General features: G+C 48.6%; 2 protein-coding genes across 3 annotated transcripts; both read left to right on the forward strand.

The window, feature by feature from the left end:
* The first annotated feature begins 9,100 nt into the window (after positions 1-9,100).
* LOC120641720 (transcription factor TCP14-like) lies at positions 9,101-11,369 on the forward strand. The gene has a single exon (XM_039917942.1). The coding sequence runs from the start codon at positions 9,746-9,748 to the stop codon at positions 10,928-10,930; it is 1,185 nt and encodes a 394-aa protein (XP_039773876.1). The 5' UTR covers positions 9,101-9,745; the 3' UTR covers positions 10,931-11,369.
* A 1,724-nt stretch (positions 11,370-13,093) lies between these two features.
* LOC120641729 (zinc finger BED domain-containing protein RICESLEEPER 2-like) lies at positions 13,094-16,189 on the forward strand. Of its 2 annotated transcripts, none has more exons than XM_039917961.1 (3): positions 13,094-13,430; positions 13,500-13,608; positions 13,712-16,189. In XM_039917961.1, exon 3 carries the CDS (start codon positions 13,744-13,746, stop codon positions 15,979-15,981), a length of 2,238 nt encoding a protein of 745 aa, XP_039773895.1. In that variant the 5' UTR covers positions 13,094-13,430; positions 13,500-13,608; positions 13,712-13,743; the 3' UTR covers positions 15,982-16,189. The 2 variants fall into 2 exon arrangements, with proteins under 2 accessions (XP_039773895.1, XP_039773886.1); XM_039917952.1 differs by having other exon boundaries at positions 13,511-13,608.
* Positions 16,190-17,073: the final 884 nt, after the last annotated feature.

Genomic DNA, 17,073 nt, shown 5'->3' on the forward strand with positions numbered 1-17,073 from the left:
CGCGCGGATCGACCGACCGGGCTTGTTTTGGCTGGCCCGTGACGCCCGGTCACTTCGGCCGGTAGCTGCTGCTAGCTAGGGTGCCAAACGCTGAACCGACCTGGACGCTGGCCACCCCGCTCACCTGAGACCTGCTGACCGGCCGACCCGTGCAGTACTGTACTGATCTGTATCCGCCGGTAGCCACTACTTGTGCAGAGAGAGTACTGTGTGGTCTCAATCTGTACCTCTAGCCGGCCGGCCACTTCGTTCTGCGCGCGGATAACGAACCACCTGACGATCGCGCGCCATGGTTTTCTGTAGCGCCGAGCTAGTGAAGTCGATAGATCGACCCACGGATGGTGCACGGGCAAGTTGTAGGCCGGATTCCACAAATCGCTCGAGGACAGCGGCTTGATGGCCTGGCGGGGTACGGCCAGCCGAGTTGGATGGATAGGCCCCTGAATTTATGAGCAGCTGGATCATCGGACGCACCCCCATGCAAGTCCACACACCTTTGCCAGGGGGAGCCAACCTACTATCAGGTGTGGCGGCAGCGTCTGTCCGGCCCTGCAGCCAAAATATCCGACCCGCCCGGCCGGCCTGGATGGACCATCTCAAATGGAGAATGGTAAAAAGGCAATCGACGTGATGAGCGATAAATTAAGGAATACTGTACTACCCTGAGATCCTTCGTGCAACGAGTAACGACAGTACCTAATCGCGCTGCGCTTGCCTACCTTGGCCAGTAGATGAACTCAAAACAAATTTAAGCTATACTTTGATATGCATCATGGGTTCGAATTTTTTAGAAGTGAAGACATCATGGGTTTCAAATTTAAGCTGCTTCACTAGATAGCTAGTTATGCAGTTAACGAATGAAAAGTATAGGGGCTAGCTAGCTGAGATAATATAGCAGATCGCACCCAATCATTGTCTTGATATGCAATAATAACAACCTTAAAAATAGTGTGACCACTTGAACTGGAGTGACATGAAAGCTCACTAGTACCAAATTTTGTCTGGTTTTTGTCAAGGCGCTAATCATGCGTTTCCTTGAATCGACATTTTCTGATAGTTATACTTCCAACTTGCAAGTAGCGCGTAGACTTCTTAAGAAAAAACTTCCAAGTAGTATAGAAGTTCAAATTCAAAACCTTCATGCACAAAATCGATACAGAAATCAGCCTAATAAATTTCAAAATGCCAAACACAACATATAAACCTTTTTTTCTAGTGAAAACATGCAGATAACTTTGATGTCTCCATATGGCTGCAGTCTGACCACATTCCTTTACGGACATCATCGACGGGGATCAGCGCAAGAACCGAAGAAAACAAGAAGCTTTTATTTGAGAGGCGCAAATTAAAAGGAAGCTCTTGCCTCCAGGCAACATGGTAATAAAGGGCTAAAGGCAATGAATTATGGAGAGATCGGAGCAAGAAGAAGATGTCTAGCCACTCTTGCTACCACATAGGGTGCTGCTGGAGTGCAGCTGGTAGCCGGTTACCGTCCGCAATACACGGGCTGGGCCCGCTGCGCAGGATGTGACTGGACCCAGGTGGCCCACATGGCGGGGTGACGTCCGGGGAAAGTGTTTGATTGCCATGGCCTAGGGATCCAGGTGGGAAGATTCCAACTGCCTGTATGACGTGGCGAGGCCCATCCGATCCCAATCACGCTCCCTACAGTCCTACGGCCCGGCCTACCTCCGTCTACCTGGCCCTGGTGCGCTAGTGCCTAGTGGTACTCCTCCTACACGCCATGCATCATGAGCTTTATTTATCAGTGTTCTGCGATCAGGCCATGGCCTGAAATTACATTCCGTCTTCCCATTAATTCGAGGCATATTATTTGCGAGGTAATATCACCTGCAATATAAATACTATTGCTTGGTTATACTTGTTCTTTTAAAAGGTCCTAGTCCATATCAAATCGGCTGTCCAGTCTTTATGAATTGAAAGGTTTCATTTCTGTAGATGAGCATAACATAAACCAATGTTTGCAGGCTTAGAAAATAATAATGAGAGACATCGTGGTATGGCCAAAATTATAGAAATCAGCACGGCATATTCCTTCAGTTAGAAATAATTGACATTTTGAGGTAATATCAATTACAAGTTTTAGTGACAAAGTACAATGTTGAATTGCACTATTTTTTAATGCAACAACTCATAACCAGGCAAATATACATTTTTGCTGCATTGATTAAGATTTAATTTCTTTTAGTCAAAAAAATTAAGATTAACTGTTTATTAGGAATAACTAATATTTTTTCCTTATAGCAACAGACTAGATTGACCTTTGAGCTTAATTTGCCGATGCACATCATGGGCACAACGTCTCTAGCTAGTCTCTCCACAATAATGTTTCAATTCAGAAATATAATACTTGACCAATTTGATTTTAACTCAATAATGTCTCTATATATTAAAGGCTTTCTTTCCTGAAACTTCTAATACCATGCAGGATTGCAGGCCCATCCCGTAGGGACTTCCATGCTGGACGTTCAATAGAGAGATAGATATATAGCAGCAAAAAAAAAGGGAAAAAAAGTCATGTATGGGGATAAGAAATGAACTGTAGCTTCTGAACTCTTATGTGTGCTTTGACTGGTTGGTTGGTTCGATTGACATTATATATAGCCAGCCAAATGCTTATCTTCACCTTGTATATAAACGCACAAATCGGCTGTAAACAGAAAAGTTGTAGTGGGGTTGGATCCGTCTCTTTCACAATTTCTGTTCTGCAGGCTTGTGAACAAGATAGACATATCCTTGTAGCTGGTTTCTGTCAACTCCAATATTGAATAGTCAGTGAATTAAAAGCAGAATTTTTAAACATCAGTAAAATACTCAAAGAAAATAAGAAAAATAATTAATCAATTGTAGTCCAGTAACAGACATGTGGGGGCATCAATAGTGCTACTGGGGGAGCATTTGTGTGCGTGTGTGTGTGGCGGAGGGCGGGGGGAGGGTCACAAATCCTTAGCCCACCGAGTCCATGATCGCCGGTAGGCCGAGGGATGAGCCTTCTCTCTCAGGGATCCACGCTTGTTCAGTCATGCATTTTTTGCCCAACAAATAGTTTGACTAGTAAAATGGCTACCAAACAACTACGACATTTTAACTTAAATAATTAACAGAGAAAATAAGATGGCATAAAACTGAATAAATGCAATCAAGTTTTAGCATAGCTTTTGTCTACTTTTGGAATGGCTATTTAATTCATTCATACCCTTTTCTAAACAGAAAAAATAACTTGCCTAGAACATTGACACAATATACCTATGATAATCGATAAACATGGTAACAAATGAATAAATAATTAAATTTATATGCTCCAAAAAAGAACCCCCACCCTCTGCGTTGCATCTCTAGGCGACGGGAGGAGCACCCCCACCTCTGGCCACCAACCCGCTCCATATAGCTCCCTCCGGCCGCCGCCACTGCCGCAAACCGTCAAGCAACAGCTGCGGCCCACGACGGATTCAAAGTTGGCATCCGTTCGCGAAGTCTCCTTTCCCTTTTCTTTTGTTCACCCTCATCTTCACCTTCATCCCTTTCTTGAGCTTGGTGTTCCTTCCAGTTGCATCCATGGCCATATCTGCCTCTCGAGGTGGAAGATCCAGGCCACCCTTGGCCGAATTCAGTCCCTCCCCTACCGGATCTATTCTCCCTGAGCTTCGGCGGTGTGGTACCTTGATGCAAGCGTGAGTTGCAACAGGGCTATAGCAAGGTGCTATCTCTTCACCCCAACCACCGGTGTGGAGGTTTGGATTGGGGCTCCTACTGTTGCAGGCCTGGAGTGGTGGCTCGCTGCATGCGCAAGACGCTAAGAGCTCAAGCAGCAAGGTGCAGCTACTGGCCCCATCTGTGGTGGTCACGGTGCAGCGGCATAGACATCCAGGATGAACTTCTAAGGTTGGTGCTCCAATCCAATGGGTGCATCACCATGTGGCTTCAACCGGCTGCCCAAAGCTTCCCACCGCACCTTGTTGTTGGCGCAAGCCGCCAAGGGCGCAAGCAGTAAGGTGTACCTAACATGGCTGGGTCCGGATGGAGTTGTGGGCTCGGAACCAATGGAGCTTGTGCGTTGCTGAGCATGTCCAATGAGGTTTGGCATTGCGCTGCGGGATTCCGGAGAGTTGCAAGCGAAAGTTGTGCTTGATCTTATTGGGCTAACTATGGCAACGCCTTTAGGCACAGCTCACCTTCTTCAGGCATCATTTTAGCGCTCTCCTCCCATGTCAACTTCAAGTTCCTTTGGATGAAAGTGCAATTCCGATTCTATCGGACCGGCGGCGGCATCAATGACGTTGTATCCTACCTGTAGATGGCATCGTGGAGGTACATCGTTGGTTCCACACCAAGTTCTTCACAAGGTTCATGGCTAAATCCTTCCTTGATGGTTGCCCAAGCTGATTGCCGGTGAGTGTTTGCTACTCATGGTTTAGCCCTGTCATCATCCATGTTCCTTGATTGCTTTGTCTCACTTAATGCCAGTTTGCAAGACCATGATCCTCTCTCTTGAATCTCCTCGTTCTCCTGTCATCGGCCCTCCCTCTTTGGGGATTCTTCCCCTCAAATGGTGGAGGGAGGTGATTGAATCCCGGATATGCACCATAGATGATGCAAATCATGGTTGCCATCTGTCAGGATCAACTCCGAGCTTCACAGTCGCATGTGGAATGGAGGTCGTCGGAGTAAAGCCCTCAGTTGGTGCCATTGCTTGGTGAGTAACAACATGTATCCATTGCTGGGGACTAACCCCTAGCCTTGTAATAACTTTGTTCCTATCTTTTTTTTTGTTTGTTGATGTTGGTGGATTGTTCATCTATACTTTTAGTAGTGTGAGCGTTCTTCACCTCTCATCTCCCATGTTTTGTACTCTTCAGTCCTGCCAAAGACAATCATGTATTTGGTGCTATGCACCCTCCATTATCGGCTTGCCAGCATCTGTGGGAGTCAACTCAGGTAGGGACTATTCGTCCCCCTCCCCCGGTGTTCCATCAAAAAAATTAATTAAATTTATTTGCTGATCAAAATAGAAGTTAATTGTACATTATGGAAAGTATGTACGTATGTATGCATGTACTACTATATATTCAAAGAGCAAGTAGTATTGACCGTGTGTTTTAAATCTACACAGTTGTTATATATATATATATATATCTCAAAGTATCAAACACACAGAAGGCCAGGCGGAAAATATAAACTAGCCACACAATCATCATTAGTGATGTATTAGCTAATGGAATCAATACACACCGCTCCCTTAGCTTTCATAAACCATAATCATTAGCAGACCACGAATTGCAGCTCTGTATTATTGACCATTTTTAAATTGATTTGATAAGATTATCTGCACATACCATAGTAATATACAGTAATTAGGACAACCCATATTTTATATGCACACCTTAATTAGTACCTTGGCGAGCATTATTAGCAAACCTAATCATTTGTTTCGTTAGCTTCTCAATCATTTGATATCTGAACTTCATGCTTTATTTTATTCTTATGCCCCATTGATCACATAGCTAGCGAATATTTTCTTTGCTGGCTTGACAATTGTGGACGCCTTTATTTGCTTTCAGTACCAGTACATATGCGTCTTCTACATGCAAGTCGAGTCTTTTTTTTTTGGTCGGTTCTTTAAAACCACAATGTTCTAAGAACAATGCATAAAAAGCCAACATTAGATATATATACCCATGCCTAGCTTGCCAGTAGTCAGTTGGATGTCAATTTCCTATGAAATTTTCATTTTATATATAGTTCTACGTTGTGAAAAATAGAACATTCAACATGCATATCCTATTCGCTAAGAATAAATTGTTGGCAATGCGGTTGTACTTACTATATATATAATCATGAAAACAAACTCAGCCTAGCTAGTTCAGTAGTGGGAAGAATAATGGTTAGATAATCACCACCCTCGCTATCCAACTTTAAATTGATGGCTTTTGCTTTCTTAATGTAGAAATGGCTAGTTTTCAATTAATCTTGTTTTGAATGATCATCATGCTGTGTGTGAGTAGTATATTTTTGCATGCATGTGAAAGATCCTCCACTAGCTCGCAATTTTCAGGCTCCTCTTCCTGCTTAACTTAATGCACTTATAACCTGTCCATTTACAGGCTTTCATGTTTACTACCTGGGAGGTGGTTGACCCAAATCACTCAACTTTATACCACCACACACCAGTACCCTGTTGCTAGGTCTCAAAAAGCTGAGGATTGGCCTGCCCTCCACTCTTTTGCATCCCTTTTATTGGCATAGTGATCCCATATTCAACCCTTTAGGTCTTTGGCACTTGGTGTCATCCAACTTTAAACAGAAGAAAATTGGATTATTGCTATATGTACCAAATGTGATTCGATATGTGCTGAGAATTTGTGCGAAAAGGTGACGTATGCAAGTAGATGATACCCCATGTGTGTGCAATCTTGCTGGCATTTGCACTGTTCCAAATTAATATGATATATTTTGATAGAATGAGCATGCATACAAAAGGTTGTGTCTGGCTGAGCTGCACTGAAAAGAAGAGATGCATGTAAAGGAAAGGCTGATCACTTGGAGCATTGTTGTCTGTCTTACCTGTAACACAACCAACAACTTTTACTTTTATCATTCATCCATGTGTTAGCCCCTATTACACAATAATAACCTAATGCTGATTAGAGCAGCCTTGGTGCTGTTCACCACTTTGAACACTGGAGCATGGCATGGGGACCCGGTTCAAGGATTATACTAGGGGTAATACATGTGGTTGATAACAGATGTATTTCTTCCGACACCATACTAAGAATTTTTCAAAAACCGAATAGAGAAGTAATGGAGTGTCGTGAAGTTGCACTCGTCAAAATACAGCCATATTGAGAGACAGAGGGGGTAACATATATCACCAGGCATGCACCAAACACATCAGCACTTCAGCAATAAACAATGGGAAAGATTTACCTTATTACTTTTTTAACTGAGAAAACTAATGCAAAAGGATTTAATTTATTCGAAACAGATCATCTAAGTATAAATTCCAGTGTATACCAAACTAATGTCGATTGCATTGTGATCAATATAGTGTAAGTGTTGGAGTACCTACTACTTGAAAGAATATTCTACCAGAATAACAAGAAGAAAGAAAAACAGAGAGCTGGAAGACAACCTTGTACTATTTGCCTGCTTATAACAGAAACACCAGCTGGTCATATTTGGTACTTTTTAATGATTCAATGTGGACTAGAAAAAGGAGAGAGAAACGTCAGTCACTGCAAAAGGTGCTGTTTTTTTCGGGTAATTTCTGTCTACCAATGGCCAGCCATATCTCCCATCCATCTTCTCATTACCGATCTTTGTGATCATGTGTGATGTATATATTGTTGTGGAAAACACAGTTGACAGGAAGGTGAGAGAGATGAACTAGGTCCACTTCAGAGAATGGTCGGAGAGGAAAACGATATGGGGATTTGGCAGGCTCTTGGTTGGGGCCCCTAGGAAAGTATAAAAAAAATGAAGTTGCGATTAATTTATGTCACTAAACGACATGATTTTGCTGGAACTTGGTCAGGGTGGTAATTAAATCACTTCAAAGAAGGAACAATGAAAGGAACGTTTAGAGGGCCTTAATTTGTCGATCCATCTATTGTACTAATTACCTCTCAAGAAAGGATTATTAGAATTAAATGACCAAACTCTTTTGATGGACTGGGTTTGGTTCAATTTAGAAAATGACAAGAACTCATCAAAGGGTCACTTGCTGCATGATGTATATGTAGTTCTTGCTATTGAGAAAACGACATCGGTACGATATAGTCGCTCTTATATATGTTAGCTAGGCTATTCATTTATATGCACAGATGATATCATTTCTAAGTAGAATGTTTCACCTAGTAAATTGCTGGTTTTAGAGTTACTTAACGACAAGATATATATATATGTATATATATATGTATATATATATATGTACATGTACTGTTGTAAAGAGCGGGCTATATCATTTAGCAGAGCTGGGCCCGGTCACCTTTTATTGAAAACATATATTACCCAAAATTCAGAGCCAAAACTTTACAGAGTAGGCATAAATAATTCTTTCTGCTGTTGCTTTTTTATGTAGCAGTTCTATTTCAGTTTATCCAAGCCCAAGTGGACTAGTGGAGTAGTATACGACATATGAAGGCAATACGTATGGAATGCTTGTGTAACTGCACCACGTCCATGGCAGCAGAAACTAGGCACCACGAATTCTAAGGCTGGCAAACAAAGTAGGAGCAAAGGCTAATACAAAAGGCAATAGAATGATTACTTATTGAGCTGGCCCTACATTATATTATCTCTCTTTGCTGTTGTTGCTCCCATATTTTTTTCCAAATTAAACATACTCTTTTACTGATCAGCTTCATTCGTTCCATTTGGAGAGAATATATATGCAGTACTACTCTGAATGGACACACATAATAATCTGCAGTTTAAGCACAATAGCATGAAACAGATATCCACATCAATTCAAAAAGATTACCAGGGCCCAAAACAAAAAAATGTTGCTAAGGTATCTTCCTAGCTTGTGTATTTTGACTTTAAGAGTGGCGGCTACAGTGTGCAGTCTTTGGGGGATTGAATGATAAAGAGCACCGCACGTGGAGTCCCTGAGCCACTGATCTGACTGCCTCTTCACAGTTTAAAGATTTTCCTTTTGCCCAAAAAAGAATAAAGAAGAAGATCGGAGCAGAAAAAAGAAACACATTTCAAACAGCAAAAGGACCGGGGAGAGAAATTAGAAGACTGAGGGGTGCTCTCAAAAGCAGCCCATCCACAAAGGAAGCTTTGCTTTCCATTGCCTGTGTTTAATCCGCAGCACAACGCTGGCGGCTTCATGAGAGAGAGAGAGAGAGAGAGAGAGAGAGAGAGAGAGAGAGAGAGAGAGAGAGAGAGAGAGAGAGAGAGAGAGAGAGAGAGAGAGAGTAGTGGCGTGGCATTCTTTTGCTGGTTGGATGGGAGATTCGTCTGTTAGCATCAGGAGAACATACCACGTTACGTTCTGCCACAGTACTGACGCACACTGTGCATGGGATTAGCTATCTAGGTGAACATAATAATTCCCCCTCCCCATCAGTAGCTCGCTCCCCTCTCCTCCGCCTTATCCTCCTCTCACTAGCTCACCACCAGCTAGTCTCCGTCCATGTACACTCGTGTAGCACCAGACTAGTAGCGGTTTCTTTCTCCAGCTTCTCTCTCGGAGCACCAGAAGGAATCCATTTAATCCGTCCATCTCTCTCCTCAAGCCCTACAAAGTACACCATCCTCTTCCGGCGGCCGCCTTCCTCCCCCTCCTCTCCCCTGGCCTCCTCCTAGCTAGGGTCATCAGCTCCCACCCCTGAAATCACAGATGAACCACACCAAAAGTCCATAAAATAGTGCTTGTGATCTCCCACACGCACACACAAACACAAGCTCGCCACCCTCCTCCCATCCATCTATCAGCCATCTTCTCTCTCATCATATCATATGAGCAAGGATTCTTTCCAACCTACAATCTTCTTTCCCTGATAGCTAGCCAGCTCTTTCTTGGACTCTCTCTTCTCTCCCTACCACCACACCTAACCTTCTCGAGCTTGACCCACAGCAAGGGGGGAGAGGCTGCTGGAGACATCAAATCCGTTCCGCTTTCTTCCAAACCACTAACCACTCCATTTACCCCGCTAAAAACCATACACGCCAAGATATATACTTGTGTCTGTGTATATATACCATGGCCTAATTCACCATGGACGTCGCCGGTGATGGCGGAGGCGGCCGCCGCCCCAACTTCCCTCTGCAGCTCCTCGAGAAGAAGGAGGAGCAGCCGTGCTCCAGCTCGGCTGCCGTGGGCGGCAACGCCGGGAATGGATCGGGGGCCACCGGAGGCGAGGTGCAGGTGCGCAAGGCGGCGCCCAAGCGCAGCTCGACCAAGGACCGGCACACCAAGGTGGAAGGTAGAGGGCGTCGCATTCGGATGCCGGCTCTGTGCGCGGCGCGGGTGTTCCAGCTGACGCGGGAGCTGGGCCACAAGACGGACGGCGAGACCATCGAGTGGCTGCTGCAGCAGGCCGAGCCGGCGGTGATCGCGGCCACCGGCACCGGCACCATCCCGGCCAACTTCACCTCCCTCAACATCTCCCTCCGCTCCTCGGGCTCGTCCTTCTCCGCCCCGGCTCACCTCCGCACGGCCTTGCCTAGCCCCGCCACCGCCGCCCGGTTCGGCCGCGCTGACGCGTGGGACCGGGTTGTCGGCCTGGGCTTCCCTTCGGAGGGCCCGGCCTCGTCGTCATCGTCGCCGTCCCCGTTGTTGCTCAACTTCCACTCGGGCAGCGTCGGCCTTGACGTGCAGCCGTCGCCGTCTGCCGCCGCCGCAGCCGCCGACATCTCAAGGAAGAGGCGGTGGGAACAAGAAATGCAGCAGGCCCAGCAGCAGCAGCAGCAGGCGCAGCAATATCAGCAGCAGATGGCGGGGTACACGCAGAGCCAAATGCCGGGAACCGTGTGGATGGTACCGAGCAGCAACAACACGCCGGGTGGGGCGCCTTCCGGCGGCGGCGGCGGCGTCGGTGGAGGAGGCGGCGGCGAGTCCATCTGGACGTTCCCGCAGATGGGCAGCGCCACGGCCGCGGCCGCCGTGTACCGGGGGAGCGTGCCGAGCGGGCTACATTTCATGAACTTCTCTGCACCGGTGGCGCTGCTTCCCGGGCAGCAGCTGGGGCTCGGCACCGTGGGGAGCGGCGGTGGAGGCGGTGGCGAGGGCCACATGGGGATCCTCGCCGCCCTCAATGCGTACCGGACACAGGCCGCGACGGATCCCGCGGCAGGCCAGGGCGGCGGAGCAAGTACCGGAGGAGGAGGGTCCGGCCAGCAGCAACACGGTGGCGGCCGCGGCGGCGAGCGGCATGAGAGCATGAGCACCAGCGACTCGTAGCCGACGGGGGTCTCCGAGGATCGCATACATCGCACAGCTGGTGTGGCTTTGATCTGTTCTTTGTCTTGGTTTCAATTTTTTTTTCCTTTCTTTTTTGTGGTTTCCTTCGTCCTCCTCCTCCTAGCTAGACACCCCCTGCGAGGATTACGCTCAGCTCCATTCCATGGCATGCGATAGGATCAGCCACGATCCTAACGCGGGCTGTGCTTGTGACCTGTGTGAGTGAGAGAGCGGGGTGTGCCATGGGAGAGGGAAGAGGAGGGAAACGCAGCAGCAGCAGCAGCAGAGATTGTTCATTTTGTTCTTTAGTTTTAGGGTTTGCATTGATCAAGTGCGAGCAGAAGAGATTTTTATCGAGCATGGCACCATTCATCCGCCGTGATGGTTCATTCTTTTTCCCCATCCAAACAAGCAGTGCTAGTTGCTAGTTCTTCTTCCATCTTGCTGCAGAGACTTGAGTATTAGTAGTTGGTTGCTTGATTATTGTGCTAAAACTATCTTTTTTTAAATTTTAGCTAGTAAAACATCAATCATGGAGTGTTTGATCAGCAGCAGCTACCGCTAGGGTTTCCGATGATCGTCCGGCGGCCGGTTCGTTGGTTCCTTTTGGTCGTTCTCGGCTACATCTGCGGCCATCTTAAATTAGGCTGATGACGAAATAAAATGCGGAGCAGAGAGGTTGGTTGGGAGCGTACAAAGCATGTCCGCCCCAAAACCAGGCATATGAGCGGACGGCGACGGGCGATCGATCGGCGCGGAAGGGATCGGATGGCAAAGGCGCCGCCTGGGCGAGGGCGAGGCTGTCCAGTCCAGTCCTGTCCAGCTGCGCGGGCGTAGGTTTTTGTCATCTGATGAGCCAACAGTCTGCAGGGGCGCCACGCTAGCAACCAACCGGCCGCGGCCGCTGCCGGTCGATCCAGGACCACGCACGCAACCACAGGACTGCTGGAGAGAGAGAGAGAGAGAGAGAGAGAGAGAGAGAGAGAGACGCAGAGGCAGCGCGCGCGGAGACCGACGTCTCGCTGGCGCGGACTCGAGTCCAACAGTGCCGACGCACCGTGGCGTGGGAGTATTTTATTCCCCTTTTTTTCTATTGCCGCCGTCAATGATTTCACACGCGCGCTCGCGTTGTGGCGCGGTCGTCTCCCTCTCCCCCGCCCGGCGAGCAGGCAGGCCAAGCTCTCGCGTTCGCGTCGCGCGCACCAACCGCACCGCGCCAGCCGCCAGGCGCGGCGACACGGAGCCTTGTGCCACTACAGCCACCGCCACCGCAGACCCGCGCGCGGCTACAGCGGCAGCGAGGCGAGCAGGCGGGGGCATTCATGGCCGGCCGGCCGGCCGTGTAGTCGCCGCAGGCCTCCCACTGCAGGCCCGCGCGCGCGCCCTGGCGGGATGCCCCCTCCGGCCGGCGCCATGCCGTCACCTCGAGACGTGCCCGCCCCGCGCACGCGCCGTGGCCAGTACTGTACGCAGGAGGCCGGCCGGGCAGCCGAGGCCATGGCCAGTGTACCAGTCCGCGCGTCCATATAAAGCAAGCGGGGAGGAAGCCAGGCAGGGTGTGTACGTGGTCCTGCCTGCGCTCCAGGGTTGCCGTCTTGGTCGACGCCCGGGCGTGGTGGTTTTCTCGATCGCATGTGCGCGCCCTTTCCATATCCATGTATCGCCCTTGTTCCCTTGCTGCCCCGGGCGGGGCGGGGCCAGCCCAGGGGGGGCTACGACGTGGCTAGTAGTAGTAGCTGGTGCTGGTTGGTGGTTGGAGAGCTATGCCGCTGTGGTCGACGGATGGATGGGCGTGCGGTGAGTGACTGCCTGCCGCTGCCTGCCGTGCCCTGCCGGCCGGCGCGCGCTCTGGATCCCCGTGGAGTATAGCTGGCCAACTGGGCCGAGCCCGTTGGGCCGGCACGGGCCCGGCCCAAGAAAGCACGGCACTGTCCCGGTCCGGCCCGGGAGCAGGCGGGCTAGTGCCGGGCCCGTGCCAGGCGCCGGGCCGTGCCTGGGCCGCGATCAAGGCCCACGGCACTAGCACGGGCCCGGCCCGACAGAAGCGGCGGCACGGGGAGGCACGGCCTCGGCCCGTGAGGCACGGAGGCGGCCCGATGGGCACGCCGCAGCCTCCCCCCGCGCCTCCGGTGACCGTTGGATCGTCCCGTTGGGGAGTCGATCCGCCCGTTGGTGGCTGGGCTATATAAGCCCCGGCGCCGGCCGCCCTCCCTCCCAACCCTAACCCTGATTCATTTCCTCCCCCCGGCAGCCGCTCGCCTCGCCTCTCTTCTCGTCTCTGATCTCTCACCCTCTCGCCTCTCGGCCTCTCCCCTCGTCTTCCTGAACTCCGGTGAGAGGCCGGGGCCTGGTGCCGGCACTAGCAGACGGCACGGCCTTGGAGACCCATCATCTCGATCTCGCACAGACCATGTAGCGTCCTCATCTCCTTGTCGTCCTCCTCGTCATCTCCGTCGCCATCGCCGCCGCCGGACTCTGGTGCTCCGGATCCGGATCTAGCGTAAGTGAAACGAATCCTCTCCCTTTCGTACCTATTCTTTCAGTCTCAGACTCTCACTCACTTCTTCAGTTCTTCTGTAGATGTAGAAGGGATCCGTTGAGGAACCAGGGCCGGAAGCGGAGGGCTGGATCCGTGCTTCATCCACGTCGCCGGTGCACCTGGTGCTCCAGCTACAAAGGTAAGTCCCAAACCCTAACCCTAATCCTAGATCCAGTCATCCAGTACCGTTTCTTCTCCAAGATTTAACCCTAACCCCTGTTCTTTTCTGTGTTGCATTGTAGCTGTTGAGGAACCAGGTCACTGGCGCTTGAGCATGGCCGGATCTGACGAAGAGACGGTGGAGGTGGGCATGAACGAGGAGCGGCGGTTGTGCGGCTTGGCCGGAGATGACGACGAGGACAACATGGACGAGGACCGCGCGGCCCTATTCGGCGCAACCGCTGATGATGCTATTCCCGTCGACGGCGACGGCGAACACGTTGAGGAACCACCTGCACCTGACGGTAACACCGCCAAGCGCCCACGCCCCTCTACCTCTCCTGTCTGGGCTGACTATGAGAAACTATTCAAGGAAATCAATGGTAAGACGGTCAGGTATGGAGCTCGATGCCTTCACTGCTCTAAGGTCTACTCTGGTTTCTCTAGTGGTGGCACTGGTCACTTATCCCGGCACATTTTAGTTTGCGTTAAGAAGCGTGAAAAGGATCGCATGTCTCAGTCTCAAATCTCTTTTACTTCTGATGGTAGTATGCGTACTTGGGACTACTGTCCTATGCGCGCTCGTACTGAACTTGTTCGATTGATTGCTAGACTAGATGTTCCTATCTCTCTTGGTGAATCTGAGGCTTTTGTCGAGTACATTAAAAATGCTCACAATCCTAAATATACTAAAGTGTCTAGGCAAACCACCTCTAGAGACATACTAAAGTACTTCACTGATTGCAAGGCTAAACTTGTTGAGACTTTTACTACTTCTATTAACTGTGTGTGTCTAACCTCCGACATTTGGTCTGGTAATGCCAAAGAGGATTACATTAGTGTTGTTGCTCACTACATAAACTCTGACTGGCAACTAGAGAAGAGGGTGCTTGGTCTGGTTCTTATTGATGTGTCCCACAATGGACAAAATATTGCTGACCGTGTAGCATCTGTTCTTGCTGATTATGGTTTGTCTGAAAAGGTGTTTGCTGTTACTTTGGACAATGCATCGTCTAATGCATCAGCCATGCATAAACTGAAACCTATTCTGTCTAAATACCTTGGTCTTGAAGTAATTGATGAATCAGAGTATGCATCATCTAGTTTAAACAATGCAGTCAATTCTATATTCTTGCATCAGCGTTGTGCATGTCATATTCTGAATCTGATTGTCAAGGAGGCACTAACTACTCTTAAGCCTTTGATAGAAACATTTAGAACTGCAATATCATTTTTAAATTCATCTAATCAGAGGATTGCTGCATATAAAAGCTACTGCATTGCAACTGGTGTTAGGCCTAGAAAGTTTCAACTGGACATGGAGGTTAGGTGGAATTCTACCTACCTAATGCTTAAACATCTGTTTCCTCATAAGTCCCCTTTCACTACTTTCATCCAAGCTCAGTATCCTAGGGATGAAGGTGAGCCTTTGCTGTTAACTGAGGATCATTGGATGATGGCACAAAAAGTGCTATCCTTTCTTGAGTTGTTTTATGATGCTACTGTCACATTGTCTGGTGTGTACTATCCTACATCTCCACTTATGATTCATTATCTTGTTAAGATTTCTCTGCACCTAAAAAACTATGCTAATGATGTGCACATCAGATCTGTGGTGCAACCTATGATAGACAAATATAATAAGTATTGGAGGGACATACCTTTGCTTTACTCTTTTGCATTCATCTTGGACCCCAGAGCTAAAATGAAAGGTTTTACTAGGGTGCTAAGAAGGCTAGGTAATCTCACCAGTACTGATTATTCTGCTTATTTGGTTGGCACTAGAGCTAGACTTGCTGATGTTTACAATAAATATGATGAGAAATATGGTGCTGTTAGGTTGAGGAGGACTGACCCTCCTGTCCTGTCTGGTAAGTCAAGATCTGCTTGGGATGAAATATATGATGATGATGGTCCTGTTTTGGGTGGTGTTATCTTGCCTGGTAATCCTAACATGTCTAGAGATACATCTGCAACTTCTCTACTGAATGCAGTAAGGTCATCAGCTTCTAATGCTTCTGAACTTGTGTCCTACTTGGACTGTGACACTGTAAACCACCTAACTGATGACTTTAACATCTTGGACTGGTGGCATCAACACAAACTTACATATCCAGTATTGTCAATCATGGCTAAAGATATCTTAACTGTTCCTGTGTCTACCATATCTTCAGAATCCACTTTTAGTATGACAGGCAGGATTATCGAGGAGCGGCGAAGGAGTTTGAAGCCTGAAATGGTGGAGATGCTGACCTGCATCAAAGACTGGGAGGCTGCAGAAGCAAGACTGCAACAGAATGTGGAGGACAAGGAGCTTGAGGAAGCTTTTGAAGAACTTTATCTTGATTCATGATCATTTATGTAATGGCCTGTAATATTTAGGACTTGGACTATAGAACTTTAAGTTTGAACTGTGATGTAATGAACTACTTAATTGGAGCTTGGCTGTACTCTTTTTCCCTCTCTAGGGTTTCTCACAAGGGTGAGTTTTACCTAGAGAGGTTTTTAATGAGGCAGCCATTGCACAAGCTCCTAATAAAATTGATTTTTTGTTAACTGTTTGAGTTTGGTTTGTGTCTGAGTTTGATTCAGTTCAATTTCTTATCTGTTATTTGCTTCTATATGTTTGAGACTTGAAAGTGCTTGAAATTTAGAGTTGAATGATGTGTTTTGGCTATAGTGCTAGTGCCGGCACTGGCACTACTGTGCCCCTTGGCACGGCACGGCACGGCAAAGTGTTAGCCGTGTCGTGCTAGTGCCTTGACACCGGCACGGTGGCACTACTGGGCACGGCACGGCTAGTTTGCCGTGCCACTTAGTGCCGTGCCAGGTCGTGCCGTGCCTGGCACAGGCCGTGCCGTGTAGTGCCGTGCCGGCACGTTTGGACAGCTATACCGTGGAGAGGGATTCAGGGATTGGGCATGGCCCGTCTCTCCCCGGCCGTGTGGGAAGGCACGCGGCGGCATTCGCGAGACAGGTAGTAGTAGCTCCGATATGACCACCGGCGGGCGGGCGGGCTTGGGCGTGCAGAGCATGCCTGCGCTCCGACCGATCGGTCGCTGACAGATGAGCTGTAGCTGCATATGAGCCTGTCGCGCGCGCGGTGATCTGCAGCTGCAGCTGGATGGTGGCAGGAGCAGCATCTGAGCCACTGATTAGACCGTCGTGTGTTACTCCTAGTAGCTAGTGGCGATTTAAGTTTAATTGGCGTACCAGCTGCTAATTAAGCAGCTCGCTTGTTTGCTGCACGTGATTAATTAATAATACTGTAAGTGTGTGCCGGCAGTGTTGACATATAGTACACACACATATTAATTAGCTAACGTGCTCATCGATCAGCTGGGCTGGTGTGTCAGTGATGTGATGCACGGTTAGGTGTAGCTCCTAGTGACGCTGTCGCACGCTGGCTATCTAGCTGCTGGTGATTGTGCGCTCGTATATTAGT

Source organism: Panicum virgatum, chromosome 1K (genome assembly GCF_016808335.1).
Source record: "Panicum virgatum strain AP13 chromosome 1K, P.virgatum_v5, whole genome shotgun sequence".
Taxonomy (NCBI): domain Eukaryota; kingdom Viridiplantae; phylum Streptophyta; class Magnoliopsida; order Poales; family Poaceae; genus Panicum; species Panicum virgatum.

What these genes read in the sequence shown, in the direction of transcription:
- LOC120641720 (XM_039917942.1), top strand. Translation starts at nt 9,746, where the DNA reads ATGGACGTCGCCGGTGATGGCGGAGGCGGCCGCCGCCCCAACTTCCCT.
- LOC120641729 (XM_039917961.1), top strand. Translation starts at nt 13,744, where the DNA reads ATGGCCGGATCTGACGAAGAGACGGTGGAGGTGGGCATGAACGAGGAG.